The sequence below is a fragment of the Ambystoma mexicanum genome, chromosome 7q (assembly GCF_040938575.1).
Source record: "Ambystoma mexicanum isolate Mex_15411 chromosome 7q, UKY_AmexF1_1, whole genome shotgun sequence".
NCBI classification, from domain to species: domain Eukaryota; kingdom Metazoa; phylum Chordata; class Amphibia; order Caudata; family Ambystomatidae; genus Ambystoma; species Ambystoma mexicanum.
Genome location: NC_090941.1, coordinates 1027727070 through 1027747191, shown reverse-complemented (window position 1 = coordinate 1027747191; position 20122 = coordinate 1027727070). Strand labels below are relative to the sequence as shown.

The 20122-nt window shown below is 46.6% G+C and overlaps 1 protein-coding gene across 2 annotated transcripts in view; it reads left to right on the top strand.

Moving 5' to 3' along the window:
* RNF121 (ring finger protein 121) overlaps positions 1 to 20122 on the top strand; it is a 421292-nt gene that overhangs the window by 240067 nt on the left and 161103 nt on the right. For both annotated transcript variants that reach the window (XM_069640316.1, XM_069640317.1), the window contains exon 7: positions 3323 to 3456. In XM_069640316.1, coding sequence (XP_069496417.1) covers positions 3323 to 3456 — 134 coding nt within the window. The remainder of the gene's footprint in view (positions 1 to 3322; positions 3457 to 20122) is intronic.

The window sequence follows — 20122 nt, the reverse complement described above, 5'->3', positions numbered from 1 at the left end:
CCTCAATCAAACAAGTCCTCTTTGAAATTCTGGATGGGGAGTAAGGAAACGCAAAGCATTTCTCACCTTAACTCCCCCCGGCCCACCCCCACTCCTAATCCTCCATAGGATAACTTTGAGAACCAGTCTCTTTGCATCCTTCCATCATTCCACTGCCATTATGTTATCGAGTCCGGGAGTACCGTCAAAGATAACTTTCTACTTGCCTAGTAACCTTGTTGCATCTCTTATTTCGAACAACACCAACACAATTAACTTACCTGCGTCCAGATAGTTTCTAGGGAGACGCATTGTTGCTCATGTGACTTTTGGGCACAAGGCCCCATTATTATTGGGGATTGCACTGCTGAACTTAGCGAAAATCACTTGTGAGTTGGTTCCACCTTTACTGCATGTATACCTCATAAGGCAAAATGAAGTGAGTCCAGTGATCAGGCCAAGGAGGAGATTGACGAGAGAAGCATCATTTGAGAAGGCAGTTCATCTGGGAAGCAGCGAATCTTCGAACATTAATTAGAACATTTTAACTACATGTGACAAGAATGAAATCCTGGAATAGTTCCCTAAACCATGATGGGACAGAATACCATGTTGTGCGTCTCTGGATCCATTTTGTGGGTCCCCGAAACTTGCTTGTTTCTGTTTTAACTTGTCCCAGCCATTGCGGCTCAATTTTTTAAAGAAAATTGATATATTTATTTTATTCTCCATTTTGGTTAAATGGTAATTCTATCATCCTGCAAGGGAGTTGTGGAGTTGGTTGGTTGGTGGCAGCTGTAGTTTTTATTGTTTTTAATTTGTAAAACTCGTTTTTTCTTAAATTAATAGCCCAATTCACCAATGTGGCAGCCATTGGGTTCTAATGTATTTTAAGCCTTGCTCCTGGCAATTTTGCTTTTGGACATCTTTTTCTGTGTACCGCTTGTCAGCCCGAAATGGCTGCTCTGCCTATTTTGGCTCACGCTCCCCACTACTGCACCCTTGTTTGGAATTGGAACTGGGATTGGGTGGTTTAACATCACCAAACTTCAGAATCTACATTCTGTGCTTGGTGTGCTGGTGTTTAGGGTTATCCTGGTGGGCTAGCGCTCAACCTGTGTTTAGAGGTGGTTGCTTCGGGGTGGTTGCTTAGGGCAGCCCTTGAATGAAATGGAGAGACCCTGTGCTTTACTCAGATTGTTACCTGACTTGCTGGAGGACTACTGTTGAAGATGGGCTGCTAATGCCAAGGGTCTGTTGGTTTGGCCAGACTGGCTGAACACTGGTTCCTTTGTCAGTACTCAGTTTTCATCTTGGCTGCTGGAATCTCCTACTGGGCTTTCCCTCCTCCTCCCCTCTGTCCCCCTTGCTGTCTGGGCTGCTAGTTCCTTCATGGGACAGTTTTCTTGCCTTTGCTGCGTTCTCTTCCCGGTAAATCCTCTTGGACTAAGCACCTTGGTTTCTCCCTAGCCTAGAATTAGTGGCTTGCTGTCACTATGTCATTTTTATCTTGGGACGTCTTTCATCTCCACCTGCTGTTGCCCCCTTGGTGATACACCTTCCTACTAGCTTGCCCACCCCTCTCCTGAGCTGTCCATTCCTACATTGTCTTTATATAATTTCTTCAGAAGCTTTTTTGCTTCTGCCATGCTGGTCTTCTTGAAGGTGTCTTGTTAATCAGTTTTAGATTGCATCGCTCTTTACTGGGTTGTGGGTTCAAGCTTCTTTAAGCTGGAACGTCCAACAGCAACTAGACTGATCCAGCCTTTGGCACCTGAATTCCGTTCTCCTGCTGTTCCTGGGCTAAAGTTTTCACATCTAATGACGAGTATTTGTCCACGGTCTGAGGTTCCCCCAATACATTACAGATTTTTCTCCAGAAATCCTCAGTGCAGGAGTAGTGGGATTTTTGCGGTCTGTCGCCCTGAATCAGCACTGCTTTTTCCATTGTTTGGATTGGGCTTCTGCTACATTGCGCTTGACGTGGAACTCTACTTGGGGTCTCATTTGTGTACCCTTCAGCTGATTTCCCTTTCTGCTGCTCCTCTGGGGAAACATAACATACCTAGCTTTTCCCCATAACCACTGTAGGCTTATTGGGTTTTTCTTGTTATCTATGGGGGAACACCTTTATGTACTTCTAAATAACGGCAAAGGCCAAGGATTTGACCTGGACAGTCTTCTCCCCAGGTCTCCCAATGGATCCTTGAGTTTTGTTTGCAATTTTTGGTGATTTTGGGAGATTCCAGTGATTTATTGTATGTTTTTGAATGATAAAATGCTGCAACTCCTTGCGGTAGGCAAGCATTGGATAATGTATTTCTATTTTTATTACTGTCTCCCATTTGTTTGCAGGGGTGGGTGGAACTGAGTGTCCTGGGACATGTATTGGCAAAGGACTGTGGTGCCTACCTAAAAGTCCATATACCAGTCATGTAGGTATCAGTGCTTTCTCCTTTTTATAGGTGTACAGTATTCTGCCGCCAGGCATTTATCCTGATAGGCTTTGGAAGTGGAAAGGGTCTTGCCAAGGGTAATTTTACTGCTTCTATATTATGTTACTCTTGAATGTTTTTGCCTCGCACTTATTTGAGCTACTTCTCCAATGTTTAGTATTATGCTGAAATGTGCATATATTCTTCAGTACATTTCTTTAGTGTCTGTGTGTAACATATTGAGGCCTAATTGTACCCATCTACCAGCTCCTCCTAAGAGTGAAGCCTGACTGTCACCCCCCGCTCCTCCGATCTCCTCACCGCCCATCACCAGAGTGTTGTGGATAAACCGCCTGAAGTGATTGCAAAACAGGACGTTACGGTGCAGGATGACTAGGAATTAATTTGGAACAGGAGTTGCTAGCAAACAGAAAGGCATTAGAGTTCTAGACCACCTGACAAACCTTGTGAAAAGTATACCCTTTGGACGTTTTATACATTTTAATCCACTTGTTATCAGATATCCCCAATACCAGTATTTACAACATTTCAAATGTGGCTTCTGTGTGGAAATAATTCCTCCACTCTGTACGTACGTATGAATGAATGAGAGCTCTTTACATTTAACATAGCACAATTATGCATTTTACTTTAAATATCAGTGAAATATAAAATTTCTTCTGAGCGCATCATAACATGCATGTTTAGCTGTGTTTTGAAAACGATTGATTTTGTTCATGGTAGGAACTGGGATCCGAAAGAGTGTGAATGATTTTCTGTGCCTTTACAGGGAAAGAGTAACAATTTTTTTCATTAATATGCAGACGATGCGCCAGTGCATATTCCCTCCCGGCAGTGAGAATGGCTTTCAGATTGTTGCATTGATGATTTGTTGTTTTGTGTTCCAGTTCTATAGTGCATCTGGGATGCCAACAAAGCACCTCTCTGACAGTGTTTGTGCAGTCTGCGGGCAGCCGATCTTTGTAGATGTGAATGAAGAAGGCATCATCGAAAATACATACAGACTCTCCTGCAACCATGTGTATCCTTTTAGCAGGTGTGTGGTGAATGCCCATCATGAGGCATTAATCATCTGAGTAACGATTACACCCCATAGGTTTTGTTTATTTACTTAGTCTATTCTTACATAATGAGCACATTAATACTGTTTTTTTTTTTAAAAAAAAGTTTAAATCCACAAGAAGAAATAGTCTATCATGTCTAGGAAGACTAAGTGTTGCAGTTGAAGGGAAAAAATGATCGACTTGGGTATGCAGCTGTATGAAAAAGAGGCAGCCTCATGTAGTTTTGAGCCATAGGAGCTGTCTTTAGACGGACTGACTCTGGACCTAGATGAAGAGGCGAGAAGTCACAAGTTGGGGGCAGGATATGTCAGACGAAGACAGGGCAGCCTTCCGTGAGGAAGAGGAAGGAGATGCATGTGGTCCTGAAGGGTGTTTTTCGATGGATAAGGAAGATGGCCAGATCTAGACCTACCCAAATCTCAAAATCAAAAACAGGGTCATTGACGCAGCTAGATCCACCTGAAGGGGGATCCCATGGTCCGAGGGGGGTGATGGGGACTGGCCACCTTATGTGAGCAGGCTAAGGTCGCTGCCAGGTAGAAGGCGGAGTGGTACCATTATCCCTGCTATGGATAGACAGACGATGGGTGACGAATGTGAGTTTGGAATTTCAGTTTCCTTTGTTAGAAAAGAGAGGATCGAGGCCACAATATATACCTTGGCCACAGATGGATAAGGATCATTTAAGGTGCAAACTCCCAAGTTTAACTTCTGGCGCTGGGATGTGGATACATGAGTTAGAGAAAATGACAGGGGGGTAACACGTTGGCTATAGAGGACATTAAAGGTCTCCTAATTGCCATTGTTGGGGAGAGGGCTGACTGTTTGGTCAAGAGGGGGGTATTCTGGTGTCACCACAGTGAACACTGTTAAATAAATCTAGGGTGGCGGTCTGGAAAGTGCTTAGAGTACTGTATCCGGACATGTCAGATATGGGAGCTACAATGACGAAAATGATGCAGGAAGGAGTCTATTCAAAATGTCCATGAGCAGTGAGCTTTGGAAACACGAGAGGCTTGGGGGAAATCTATACCTGTATTTTCTTATTTTATGCCAAGGGCTGCAAGACGCAGTGCAGCAGCAGCTCAAGAAATTGGTGGGCATGGAAGTGAAACCATAGTCCGAGATGCAGCTGACCATTGTGCATTATTGCAGGCTTTTGTAAGAAAAGAATCGAAGGAGACTTTAGGAAAAGCGAAGAGGCAAAGTTGGTACAGAAAAAACTATCCAAGTATGCCATCGAAGGGGCAATGTTGATTAGTGCAGACAAATCATGTGCACAGCGAGTATGCCACAGGTGAATAACGAAAGGCAGTTCGACCAAGGTAATAATGGGTTTATACAAGAGGTTTTTTGAGGAAGAGGCTTCCAGAGTAATCGAGTAGGGTTTCAGAATAACCAGGGAAACCTCAACAATCCAGGTGGGTTCCAAAACGCACAGAATGATAATCAAAACATGCAGTAAGGACAGATTAGAAGACCTCCTCCTATATGGTGGACATGTGGTATGGCAGGGCACTTCTTCCTCGCATGTACAAGTCAAGGCATTGTACAGAATGGGTAATTCTTTAGAGGGGGTGGGGGGGACTACAAACCTGCCTGCATATTCGCAGCAGAATGGAGATGGGTTTGCTCAGAATCAAACAGTACAGCAGACACGAGCACCGAGAGTACAGCAAGACTTTCAAACAATGCAGGCAACAATGAATCCGCCACAGGGGCAGTCCCCTATGCAGATACAGCAGAGCACAGGCCCGGGACAATTAATGACTCCTAGACTCTGGGGTGTCACTGTTTATGGAGGGAATCCTTTCACAGGTATGAGAATTTACCCACAATAGGACAGCTCACTGGGAGACTTGATGTCTTCAGTAGTATCTGTAACGCCAAATCCTGAAGAGAAACCGAGGGTTGATGTTAATATAGGAGGCACGGGTGCAACAAGCTCATGTATATGTCTGGAAATGCCATGAATACTCAAGGATTCACAGAAGCTACAATCAGAGTTCTGTTTACCGATGCATTACCAGTCTCTATAGCAGAGTGTGATGTGTCTGTATCATTATTATATTCAAGGCAGACACCTGTCAATATATTGGGTCGAGATTTAATGACCAAGTTGAACATGACGATTTCATTCACTGATGAAGGCATAGTGTGCTCAACACCAGGAATGCATTATTTAAACGTGAGTGAATTGATTATGCCATTTGCAGGACAGGTGGCCATACGAGGAATGCCACTACAACCAGACATTTTTCACTAGGGGGTATGCTTTTTGTTAACATGGCCACCAAGCTTAGTAGGTGAAACTGTGAGACTACCTGATGAATTTTTATTGAGGCCAAAGATTCCGATGGATAAAGCGGAAGGACGAGTATTTCCTTTAGAGTTACAAGCGGCTATAGTGCGAGGGGGAACTAGCTTGGCTTGATGGTAATGACCATGTGCACAGTGATTGCTATTGGAGAAGGTTACAGATTGACTGACGTCACTGATGAGGATCTGTTTGGTGACCATCCCACAGATGACGAAGTGATATTCGAGATGAGTATTACTTATTGGGTGAGGTCAATTAAACGTGAGGTTCCTCAGAAATTGATGTTGGCCCAGAACCGCCCCGAGTATTATGATGAAGACATGGCAAAGGTGACGGTCTCATTATGGCCCCTACGATGTAGGCCTTTTAAAGGGACCTGGAGAAGTAAACATTAAATTGAAGCCAGGAGCAATTTTACCTCGAGCACAACAGTAGCCTATGTCTCGAGAGGCAGATGAAGGTGTTTTTAAGAATATTTCTGCCATGATGGATCAGGGTGTCTTAGTGACATCAGTCACCATGTAATACCACAATGTATCGTGTGAAAAAAGGCAAAGTGGGGGGGTTGTGTCGTTTAATTGAGGAGATGAGGCCGATTAACCAGGTTGTAGAGGCAGAGTTCCCTCTAGTTCCTAACACAGCGACAATCCTATGTAATATACTTGTTAAGGCACGATATTGCACTGTAATTGACTTGAAAAATTCATTTTTCTCAATCCCATTGCCTAAAGATTCGCAAGATCTGACATTCACGTTTAGACAAACTCGCCTGAAAAGCACTTGTTTACCCAAGGGGTAGTTGAGTCCCCATTGATTTTCAATAGTCCTACAGATAGACTTAAGCAATATTGATTTGGAGAGTGTTTTTACAGTACGTGGATGACATATTGGTCTATAGCACCTCAGAGGAATAGTGCAGACACGATTCAGTTTAACTGATGATTATCGTTGCAAAGGATATAAAGTAGATGAGGAGAAATTGCAGTATTGTCAAGAGGAAGTGCTGTACATAGGCCAGTTAATTTCACATGAAGAAAAGAAAGTTACTCCTGAGAGGGCTGAGGCTATTTAGAAAACAGTAAAACCGGTCACGATAAAGCACATGCAGAGATTTTTGGGACTATGTAACTGTGAGAGCGTGTCTTTCATTACAGCTCATACATAAGGCCCTTGTTGCAAGCTCTGAAGAAAGCACAGGTAAATCAGGAAAACCTTTTTGGACTGAGGAAATGGAAGAAGGATTTGAGTTGAAAAAGGCAATTTGCACTGCCCCAGTTTTAGCGATTTCCAGCTATGCCCAGGAAATGTGTTATTTTCGCACACAAATGGCGCTGTTATGACAGCTGTACTCCCATAGAGAACCACGTTTGGGTACAAGCCCCTTGCATATTATAGCGCGATGCTAGACCCAGTGATGAGGGGTAATTTTCTGTGTGAACAGTCTTTGGCTGCTGCCGCGTTCGCCATAGAGAAAGCTGCGAGCATGGTGATGGGATGTTCTATGACGTTATTTGTTGAACATGCATGGTTTGCAATTTTGGAAAAACCTAAAGGCACGGTGACTTCTCAAAGGGCTTCTGCCTATGAGGTAGTGGTATCGAATCCAGCGATCAAAATAGTTAGATTCAGAATAGTGAATCCTGCCATGTTCGTAGCAGAACCAATGGCAGAAGGCGAGCATGCCACATGATTGCTCGAACTGAGGAATTCTATGATGAGCTCCTGAGGGCAAAGGAAAATGCGTTGGCAACTGGGGAGATTCTCTTTATTGGCTGTTGTTCGAGAAGCAATACAAACTATGGACAAAGATACATACAGGTGACGCTGTTGTAAAACACACGGCCAATGTGGAGTTTCAAGTATTGGTGAGTGCAGGGTTACCGTCTCACTTTTCAGCACATGCTGTAGAATTAGTGTTGCTGATAGTCCGGCTTCAATCATGAAGACCAGGAAGTAACGGTGTATAGTGACTGACTGTGTAATCTCAGTAGGCAGGGCTGTATCACTGACCTTATTCATGATGTGTGACCGGCATTTTTCCAGGAAATGGTTACAACCAAGGTGGAAGCAGGAGCAATGTAGTTAAGAAATCTTATCGGGAGCTTACCAGGAAGTACTGTAGGGAGCACAGCCGACCTCTGAGCAACGCAATGGCAATAGGCTCAGTGAAGCTCAGCGAAGCACCGCCGAGGCTCCTGCAGGCATAAAGCAGCAAAAAAGATCCCTGGTGCTGAGTCTGCAGTATGCAAGGACACCCTTCCCTTCGCCACTTCCAAAGGTCACCCACGGCAAGCAGCACAAAAGGCTGGAAACGCTGGGAATCTTCTGGCAAGTGTCCTTGACACACCACCGTGTGATTAGAGAAAGGGGCCCTGCAGCTGGTCGCCAACACGCCAAGCCGCACCACCTTCAACAGCCATTTCCAACGTGCTCCACGACCATCAGGTGGAGGTATGAGGGATTCTGGAATTAGGTGTAAATTCCTCCAATGGGTGGAGGGGATGGTTGGCAAGATCAGGGGCAGAGTGCTGGGCAAGATTAAACCAGGAGTGTGTGCGTGGTGCAGTTAGGCGTGAGTGGCAATTCACCTGGTGGACAAAGGTAGCAAGATGGGTGGATAGCGGGTGCCCCCCTGTTGCAAAAGTAGCTAATGACAAACTAGATGCTGTATATTAAACCTTTAGTACAAGGTGCTCGTCAAGTAGCAACAGAAGAGCATGTTAGGCAAAGTTTGTATGCAGTACCCTCCTGGAACACTGCAAACAACTCTGACTACAGGTATAGGCAACCCAACCTTTGGTATAAGCTTTTACTACACAGTTTTGGTAGTGTTTTGAGCAGCCAGGCTCATCTCAAGAGGGGTCAATGTGAGTTGTAGCAGAGTTGCACAGAGATTCAGTAACAGTATTCAAATAAACACACACAAGGTTTCTTAAATAAACAATGGATCAGTCAGAATAAGCCTTCTTCAGAAGAGAGCAATAGAATGGTAACACACAAATACTTCAATACTATACAATCTTAGTTTCGAATGGATTGTGTCCTCCCACGTATTCCTCATCTTGTGATATTTATCGCCAGTTTTGCTGCTTTGGAAAAAAAAAATTCGGCAGAGGGTGCTGTTCTCGAGGACGTGGCGTTGATTGTCCCTCGACGGGCTCCGTTCCGTGTCGATGTCACTGCTGGTATAAATAAATAGCTCGAGCCGCGCCCGTCGGCTTCAGTTCCGTTTTTTCGATTGCATTGCTCTCGTGGACGGCGCGTTTTGAGATTTTCGGTCAGAAAATATTTTCATCAACCGCTTCTACACCCAAAACTGGTTTTAAGAAGTGTATCGACTGCGGGTCGAAGATGTCTATCACCGATCCTCACCGTATCTGTCTTTGGTGCCTGGGTTCAGGTCATCGAACCAGCGACTGTGGCTCCTGTCAGTCGATGACAGAGAAGGCCCTCTCTGAGAGGAAAAGTAAATTAGTGGTGGGGCGGGAGGAGTCAAAGGCCGCTTCGAAGGCCTCGTCGAAAAGGCATAAAAATCGTCTGATTCAAAGGAATCGGAATGTCATAAACACTGAGATCCCGATTTCGTAGTAGATTGAGACGATCTTCTTCGTCATCTTCAAAAAAACTAAATAGGAGACATAGATCTCCATCGTCATCTGATACATCGACTGATTTGGTTCGGTGTCCTACAAAATCGGATTCCCCAACAAAATGGGAACAATTTAAGAAAAAAATGATGCAGGTCTTTGAGAATGCGGCCTCGACCCCCCCTCAAAGAAACCTCAGAAGAGCCATACTGCAGCCGCTCCATTGGACGACGCAGGGAAGTTGGGAACTACTGTGGTAAAACCTAGTAGTATGGGTGAAGCTCGTAAAACTCGAGTCGACAAGTAGTCGAGATCGAGAATAGTGTTTCCCAGATCCCTGATAAAAAGCAGAAGTTGTCAAAATCAATCACAACTTCATCGGCGTCAACGGCTTCGATATCGAAGCCTAGACTATCTTAGATGCCTTTATCGAAGACTTTGAGTGTGTCGAAGGTTCCTTCGACACCTTGAAGAAAACACCTATTCCTTCGACAAAAAATCAGGAGGAAGAGAGAAGGTTTACACCCTTACCGAAGTCAGATTTTTTTTTTTAGGTCCATGTCTTCAATTTTTGAAGAATCTGGCTCGGAGGATGAAGATGTCACTCCTTTTGGAGTAAAATATGGCACTAGACAGGTTCCTGAGGAAGTTATAAACCCTGAATCCAAAATGAGACCTGTGTGAGACTCATTCTGCTAGTGGCATTGACACATCGCCTGAATTAGTTTGCTGCACCTGATCCTGCAGAGCATGCAGACTCGGGTTACAGGAGTTTGATGAACAGCGTGATAGAATATATATATGGGTTGGGGAAGAGCCTCACCTACTTTTGAATAGGATATGACGGACATAATAGTTCGAGGCCCCCAGAAAGATCCAGTTCTCACTTTCCATAGGGCGCTTCAGAGGACAGTGGAAAAGAACTGGGAAAAACCTGATAACATTGCTGCAGTAGACCGCAATCTTCCAAAGAAGTATAGAACTTCTACTTCTGATCCAGAATATCTGAATAGACACCCTACTCCAGAAAGTCTGGTTACTCAGGCTGCTGCTACTACTTCGAGACAGACAGCATACCCAATCATACCTCCGGATAGGGAGGATAAGAAAGTTGGCCAGGTTCACACGTACCCTGTGGGAATGCATTTCAGCGGCAGCTGAACATATTCCGGAAGGCGAGGAAAGAGAAGGCTTCCTGAATAGTCAGAGGGCAAGGAGGCAATGGGGGAATGTCTCCAGTCTGGACTGTATACTGCTGATAGTATTAGCAGATCCATGGCATCAGCCACAGTGCTACGCAGATTTGCGTGGTACAGGAAGTCTGGGTTTGCACCAGATGTGCAGGCTAGACTGCCGTTTGGTAGTAAGTCTGATGAGAGCCTAGAAAAGCTAGACCACAAAAGCAGCAGCTAAATCAAATCCCTTAGTCCCTCCATGTGACAGCCTCAAAAACCCTATTCGGGCTCATTTTCCTGGAAGGGGTCCTCCTTTTCGATACTACTCTTCTGTTGGTAGAGGAAGAGGACAGGCTTTTCAAAGGGGCAAAAGTAATGTCACTCGCGGTGGATGAGGAAAACCTACAAAGCCATCTTCAGGTACGGCACCTATGCCCTCAGCCGCTCCTGCAGCCGCCTCCAAATCACTCTGAGGTCTTATCATACAAAACACCAGTGGGAGGCAGAATCTCTCAGCATCTGAAAGAATGTTGGGGCATTACTTCAGATGCTTGGGCACTGGAAACAGTAGCTCCAGGTTACTGCCTTCCCTTCCTAAAAAGGCCTCACAATCATCCACCGGGAGCCAGCTCTACCAAAATTCCAGAACCGCTTCTTTTGCAGGAAATTTTAACCCTGCTAGAGAAAGGTGCAATAGAACATGTACCTGTAGCGGAGAGGAACAAGGGTTGGTACTCCCCTTATTTTCTCATCCTAAAGAAGGATGGAGGATTGAGACCCATTTTGGACTTAAGAAACTTAAGTTCCTCAGGAAGGACAAGTTCAAGATGGTAACCCTTTCTCAAATCCTTCAGGCTCTCCAACTCCAAGACTGGTTGGTGTCATTGGACCTTCAGGATGCTTATTTTTATGCGCCAATCTATCCCAAGCACAGTAAATACCTGAGGTTCACAGTTGGCGGTTCTCACTATCAGTTTCGAGTTCTGCCGTTCGGGCTGACCTCCGCTTTGAGGGTTTTCACCAAGCTGATGGCGGTTGTGGCAGCAAGTCTCAGGAGAGGGGGATTCACGTCTACCCCTACCTGGACGACTGGTTGATCAGAGCACGTTCTCCCGAACAGGCTCAGGAACATCTGTCGATCACCTGCCACTTCCTTCACAACCTGGGCTTATCCCTCAATTTCAAGAAGTCCCACATGATACCATCCCAAGAACTCAGGTTTACCGGAGCAGTCTTGGACACTGCCTTAGGCAAAGCCTCGCCACCCGAGGTAAGAGCTCTCCACATCCAGGAGATTGTAACAAAATTCCAGAAAGCCCAGCATCTGCCTGCCTTCGATTTTCTGAGGTTGCTCGGCCTCATGGCGTCCTGCATTTTTCTGGTGCCAGAGGCCAGACTGAGAATGAGATCCCTCCAATGGGCCCTCAGAACTCAGTGGTCCCAATTCTCGGGGAGTATGTCGGATCTTCTGCAAGTCCCGAGCGCAGTTGCTCAGGATCTACTATGGTGGACTTGCAACGACAACATCCTCAAGGGAGAATCTTTTTGGCAACCATGGCCGGAGAGAACAGTAGTAACGGACTCCTCACTCACGGGGTGGGGAGCTGACACCAGCGATCTGACAATCAGCGGACGTTGGTCTCCATCGGAGTCCAAACTGCACATCAACCTTTTGGAGCTGAGGGCAATCAGACTAGCGCTGAAGGCCTTCCTGCCCTCTATAGGGAAAGAATGTTCTCTTTTGTTGAGGTAGTACATAGCCACCGTCATTATCAGGAGGCGTAGGATCACTACCACTGTGCAGAGAGGCAATGCAGCTCTGCTTCTGGGCAATACGAGAAGGAATCTGTCAGCAGTTCACCCAGCCGGAGAGCAGAACACGGCGGCAGATGCTCAAAGCAGGCAGAGCAGTCTCCACGAGTTGGAGTTAGTTCAGGAAGTCCTTTTGGAGATCTTTGCCCTTTGGGGAACCCCTCAAGTGGATCTGTTCGCGACCACAGTAAACCGGAAGTGCGATCAGTATTGCTCAAGGGAATTTCCCCCGAGAGGAGCTCTAGGAGACGCGTTCGTGGTGGACTGGGATTTCCCCCCTACTGTACTCGTTTCCTCCAGTCCCCGTGATTCCTCAAGTTATCGGGAGGTTGAGAAAGTTCAGGAAAGCCATGATCCTAATTGCCCCGGGCTGGGCCGGGAGGACGTGGTACCCGGACCTTCTGGACATGTCCATCTGCCCTCCAGTACGTCTTCCACAAAGAGAGGATCTTCTCTCGCAAGAGGCTGGTCGGGTTCTCCATCCAGAGGTCAAGACACTCAATCTACACGCATGGTTTCTGAGAAGTTGAGCTACAACGATTGGGATCTTCCGGATGACGTAATGGAGATTTTGCTTTCGGCCTGAAGGCCAGCAGCAAAATCCTTGTACCGGTGTCAGTTCAGTAACTGGTGCAAAGATAGGGATGTGGACCCTTTTCAATGTGGCACCCCAATGGTGCTTTCTTTCCTGTTACATCTAGCCAATCTGGGGCTCTAGATCGGAACAATCAAAGGATATCTCGCTGCGTTGTCTTTTTTTAAGCGCTCCTCGGAAGAGGTTTCTTACTTTAAAATTCCATTAATCATACAGTTCCTGAAAGGACTTGCCAGTGTATATCCACCAATACCGTTTCATGTTCCAACTTGGGATTTAAACTTAGTTCTTAAATTCCTAACTTGTATACCATTTGAGCCTCTGCACTCCTGTCCATTGAGGCTTTTAACACTAAAAACTGTCCTTGTGGCATTAACATCAGCCCGCATGGTTGGTGAACTACAGGCTCTCTCATGTAAACCTCCATATACCATATTTTACAAGGACAAGGTTAAACCATCTTTCTTACCGAAAGTAGTTTCCGACTTCCATTTGTCACAAAAGATTATTTTACCAACATTCTATCCTCCTCCTCATCTGGGTAAAGAAGAGGAGAGATTGCATAGACTGGACCCCAAGAGGGCCCTCAGTTTTTACATTTCAAGAATGGCAAAATTACACCAAGATGACCAACTCTTTGTGGGTTACACAGGTCGACAAAGCAAACTATATCCTGCTGTGGATCATTCTGGCTATATTGGAATGCTACAGATTAGCAGTAAAAGACCCACCGGATGGGCTACATGCTCATCCACTAGGGGAATGGCTACTTCTGCGGCTTTGAAGAGGGGGAGTCCCTGCAAAAGACATTTAGTCGGCTGCAACATGGGCATCGATGCGTATCTTTATCAAACATTACTGCTTAGATGCCTCTTCCTGCAATGAGGGTTTATTTGCCAGGGCGGTACTTCATTCCGTCCATGAAAACAAGAACTAGCACTCCCACCTCCAAATTGATCACTGCTATGGGAATCTATCACAAGATGAGGAATACGTGGGAGGACACAATCCATTCGAAGAACAAGTTACCAACTGTAACGTTCTTTCGACTGGATGTTCCTCCCACGAATTCCTCATCGACCCTCCCAGCCTACCCTGCAGTACAGTTGAAGTTTTCTTACACTTTCCTCTCACGATGGGCCTATCGGTCACAGCATACGCCTGGATGTTCCACAAGTATTTCCTCAAATAAAACAGAACTGAAGCCAACGGGTGCGGCTTGAGCTATTTATACCAGCAGTGACGTCGACACGGAACGGAGCCCTTCGAGGGACAATCGACGCCACAACCTCGAGCTCAGCGCCCTCTGCCGAAAAAATGTTTCCGACGCTGGCGATAATGAATATCACAAGATGAGAAATAAATGGGAGGAACATCGTCGAAAGAACATTACAGGTGGTAAGTAACTTGTTCTTCTAAATCAGTAAAGACCCTTCTGGGATGGCCCACAGGCACAACCTACACCCTCAGGTGACTTCAATAGCTAGGGTGCTGGGGACATTAATATCTTACTGTTTGCAGTTAGAATACTGTTAGAAGTTGGTAAAAGGAAAAGATTATTGGAACAAGAGACCACAAATATTAAGCAGTCAAATATTTTGGGATCTCTATAGCAGAGTCATTCAGTATAACAGGCTAGGCCAAAGTCAATGGGCAAAAGTCTTCTATAGGATGAAGCACCTCTGGTAGGTAAGTAGAAAAGTCTTTGCACAATGTTTTAGAAGTCTTTGAAGAAAAGTATCATCAAATGTAGGCCCACAGCTGTTAGACTTGTGAGTGGTAGAAGATGCAAGCAACTCTACAGCAAGAGGTAAGTACTCTCAGACTTTGGACAGTACCTTTTGAATTGATGAAAAGTGCAGCAGAGGACTTCTGTTCCTGTGCAGCTCTGCAGATCTCACTGTTCCAGGGCCTCAGTCGTGGGGATAAGAGGGAGAACTTCTGGGGACTCCTGCACTGCAATGGGACGGTCACTACTCACAACAGGCAATCTTCAAATCAGTGGCTGTTCGGTGTTTAATCTCCTCACGTCTACCACAAATAGCAACACAGCAGTTCCTGGCTGTCGCAATGGACTTTCCTTGCTTCTGGGGTCCCTCACTCTGTTGGGGCTCAGGCTCGGTCATTCCTGCTTCCTGGGAGTCCGAAGGATATTCCTGGAGCTCTAGGCCAGCTTAAAAGCAAGTCATACAATCTGGTGTTACTCTCCCTGGCTATAGCAGCAACTCTGGAAATTCAACCAGCTCTGAGAAGGATGTCCAAGTGGCTTACTTTGGAGTTGATTGGTCCCAACAAACTCAAGGGGGGGAAGTCGTCCTTGCAGGGGCTTCTGTCGATGCAAGTTTCAGCACAGCAGCAGGGCTTCACCGGGCAAACAAACGTTCCAGGAGTTGCAGCAGGCGTCCTCCAAGTTCTTCTTTGGTTCCTTCGTCCAGTGGTTGACTCTGCCTTCTAAGCCCAAAGCCTTTTTTTTTTCTTCTGTTCTCTGCCATTCATTTGGTCTCCCAGCAGGGTTGCTGTCCTTGCCAGTCAGCCGGACAATCACTACAGAGTGCATTTGGGTCGCCTAGGAGACTACGCACAGGGAGTTTTGGGCACCTACCTCACTTCCTGCCTACCCCAGACACCCTGGAGCCAGAGGCGGGCTTCACTTGTGAATCCCGCCAAAGGCAAAACGAACAATGGGACCAAACCTGGTTTGGCATTTGAGTAAATCTCAAGAAGGACCTTTCCACAAAGAAATTGCAAAAAAAGATCGGGTCCATTTTGACAAAAATGGCACCCTTGAGTGCTTTACTGCAGCTGCAAACGCAGCCAGCGGTAAATGCACACCACGTCAGTTAAAACGAAACCACTGCCACCAGCCATTCAGTGAGAAAAGGGTAACATAAAATTGTTACATGAGAAGCTAGACAAAGGGGATACTAGGTAACCCCTCCAGCACCCTATTGTAAGTTTTATTTTTTTTTAAATTTTATTTTGAAAAATAAACAATACAAACCAAACTTACAGCATTATTTACAATAAACTTGTGAACATCAATTAACGCTCATTACTGCTCCCCAAATATCCCCCCCCCTCAAGAGCTTATTTGCATTTCTAGTTCTGTATCCGCTGCGTGTGGCTGGGTATCGCTTCCTTCCGAAGCTGCAGGATCCACTACTGTGCCAAACAGTCCTGTTATTAACATTCTCCAAGCCATCAGGTTACCCACATCTTCCTCCCCGCAATTGCTACATGCCTCCTGCCACACCACAGTTTCAGCCTCCGCCCATTTTTGCAAGTCCCGTCACCATACCTCTACCCGTGGCTTGTGGCATTGCTACCAGCCCATAGCTATCCTTCTTTTAGCAAGCACATATGCCAGGTCCCTCAGTTTCCCAAGGTGTTTAGTGTTCCGTGGTCTGGGAAACCCTCCCAACAGGCAGGCCCAGGCTGTATCTATGTTGAGCGAGACCCCTTTATCCGCTAGTTTCCGTGCCACTTCCCCCCCCCCCCCCCCCCCAAAAGCTTCAATCACTGGGCAAGACCAGAACATGTGTGTCATATCAGCGTCTTCCTCATCGCATTTTGGGCATGCTTGTCTTCCTGCTTTTGCAAACTTAGATATTCTCTTCGGGGTCATATAGGCTCTATGCGTTATGTATAACTGTATCTGCTGCAATCTAGCATTTCTGGACACTTTCTTGTGGTATCCTATAGCACATTCCCACATTGCATCGGTCATCTGTGCCCCCACCTCCGCTTCCCAGTCCAGCCTCAGATGAGTCAAATCCTTCCCCATCCGGGTCATCACCATCTCATGTAGTCTAGAGATCTTGTGCCCTCCTTCCGATATGTCATATATTGTTCCCATTAGAACGTCTGGCTCTTCCGCCAGTACAGTCTTTGGCCAGGTTTTGTGAATAGTCTGCACTAGCCTAAGATACGTGACATATTGGCCTCCATGCAAGCCTGTCTTTCCTCCCAGTTCTTCGAAATCTTTAATAGCCCCTTCTTGCCATATGTCTCCCAATGTGACCAGCCCAACCGATTCCCAATAGGTCCTGATTATCATCCTGAGCTGGTTGTCTCCCCTAGCTAAGGCAACTAGTGGCACCTGTGGGGAACACAGGCATGGGTTCTCCATCAGTTGGCATACTCTGTGCCACATCTTCCACCCAAGCAACAGCATACCCGGGCGTTCTTTCATTTCAAGTCTAGGAACCCAGATAATCTCTTTTAGGTAAAACGGGGTGCAGTCCTGCCCAAACTGCCTAGAGTTTCTTCATCAGAGAGCCATTTGGTTACATATTGCAACTGACTGGCTACATAATAGGCCTCAAAGTTCGGCAGCTTGATGCCCCCTCTATCATGGAAGTTCTTTAGCTTCCATAGCGCCACTCTATTGCGAGTGCCGTGCCATAGGACGTCCCTACACGTGCTGTTCAGTTTGACAAAAAACCTTTTGGGTATCAAGTATGGTATATTACTGAAGAAATGTAACAGCCTAGGCAGGACCACCATTTTGAGCATCGCCCCCGTCCCATCATCGCCAGCGGCAACTTCTCCCAAAACTTCATATTTGTGCGGATTTTTTTCACAGCCACCTCAGTGTTATGCAAGTGTTCCCCCTCCACAGTATGATATACATCTATTCCGAGGTAGCGGAAGGAATCAGCCGCCCAAGGTACGGACAACACTGGCAATCGTTCCAGCGGGGCTCCTATGTAGCTCCCCAATGGGAACATGCTCGATTTTTGGGGGTTCACCGCTATGCCGGACAGTTCTGCCTACTTTTCCATGACCTCTAGAATGTACTGAAGATTTTCTTCCGGATATTTCAAATACAGTAGCAAATTGTCAGCATATAAGGATATTAGGTGTTTCTCTCCCCCTGCTTCAATACCGACCATGTCATATTGTTGTCTGAGGTACACTGCCAGGGGCTCTAGGGCCAGAATGTATAACATCGGTGACCAGGGGCACCCTTGTCTGGTGCCTCTACTGACTTGCCACCTCTCAGATATCACCGATCCTGTGCGTACTCTGGCCAGTGGTTCACTGTACAACAATTTCGCCCACCTAACATAACCTGGTCCCATCCCGTATTCTTCCCGGGCCGCCAGCAACCATGGCCACCTCACTGAATCAAAAGCTTTGACTGCATCTAGGGACCGCACCGCCATTTCCCCGTCGCTCCTGTTTCCCTCTTCAATCACCCGGTGGAGTTGTGGTTGTGGGTTATATTTCTGTTGGGGACATAACCTGTCTGATCCGGGTGTATCAGTTTACTGATGACCCTTGGCAGCCTATTAGCCAGGACCGCCGTCAAGATCTTGCTGTCCTGGTTCAACATTGACAACGGCCTATAGGAGCCGCAGCAATGCCCTGGCTTGTTGGGCTTGGGGAGCGGCACGATTAGTGCTTCTCTGAGCGTGTCCGGTAGCCGACCCTTCTCAAAAGACTCATTGAGCATCTCTAGCATGGGGGGGGGGGAGAGTACTTCTGCTTTATATATTTTGTAAAACTCGCCCGGCAATCCGTCCGTACCCAGGGTCTTGCAGGTGGGCAGCTGTTTCACCACCTCTAATTCCTCCAGGGTAATCGGTGCGTCTAGTTCCTCCCTTTCTTAATCACTAATCTTGGGTAATTCCATGTCTTTTAGTGTTCATCTAATCTCCTCCTGATTGTCCCCTCCTCTGTCCTCATATAATGTTCTATAATAGTCCAAGAATGCCTCGTTGACTCCTTCCTGGGTGTCGACCACCTCCCCGTCTTCTCTGGTTATTATCCTAATCGGGGGCCTGGGGGTTTCGCTCTTATATAACCACGCCAACAAGCGGCCAGTTTTATCCCCACCTGCATGTTGCCTCTTGACATACTTTTTGTAGTTAAGGTTGCAGAGCCTTTCCAAAAGCTCCGCGCACCTCTGCTGCAACTAGAGTACAAGTTCCGCGTCCCCGCCTGCCCTGTTGCTTTTGCGCTCCAGTTTCTCTTCCGCTTCCTCTAGTTCTGTTAGGACCCCACCCTGTAGGCCTTTTGACTTAGCAATAGCAGCACCCCGCAACACCACCTTAAAGGCCTCCCAGAGTGTGCACGCTGAATCTACGCTGCCTGTGTTCACCTCAAAGTACTGTGAGATCGCATCCCTGATATCTTCCCTGAAGACTGGGTCTCTGAGCGCCTCCACCCGGAGGCGCCACGTCGGTATCCGCGCCCTGGGGCGGCAGTGCTGCCAGGTCAGCACCAGAGGCGAGTGGTCCGACAGGACCCTCGCTCTATATTCTATTTGGGTGGTCTCTATCATCACATCTGGCGTGGCAAAAAAATTAGGGTTTCATTAGGGTGTTTCAGTCTCCAAACATCCGCCAGCCCAAAGTCATCTAGTAATGTCTGTAATACCCTGGCCGCTGGGGAGGGCCGATCAATCTTCCCATCAGATCTGTCTGCCTTTGGGTCGAGCACACAGTTAAAGTCCCCTCCCCAGATAACCGCTCCCCCCACACACACGCCCAGGTGAGTACATAGGGTTCTAAAATACGTAGCAGTGTTTTGGTTGGGGGCATATGTATTCATAATGCACACCTCTTTATTCTCTACCAAGGCCTTCAATATGACCAACCTACCCTCCGTGTCCACCACCTCTTGTGTAAATTGGAGCGGAACGTGCGGTGCCACCCAGACCAGCACTCCCCTAGCGTAGGCAGAGTACGGAGAGCCCACTACAGTACCTCTCCACTTCTTCCCCACCAGTTCCAATTTTTGCTGGGTCAGATGTGTTTGCTGCAACAGCGCAATATCAATCCTCTGTCCTTTTTAAGTACATCATGACTTTGTTTCTTTTTAAGTAGCTGTTAAGTCCCCTGATATTCCATGTTACGATCTTAAGGTCTCCCATGGCTCATGAGTGTCTTCTTGCCTCCCATGTAGCGACTCCCCTTTGCCCACGTGATACAGATACAGCCCTCCATTTTTGCTTGTAGCTTCTCGTACCAGCTCAAACTACCCTATTGTAAGTTAGTGTGTGCTTGGTCTAGAAAGTTACCAATGTAAGTAAAATCAATTTCACCTTACTGCTCTGGGAAACAGTAGTTTATCCCAGAGAAGGTAAAGGCTTCCCTGTGCCACTGCACTGAAGATGCTGCGTGACAC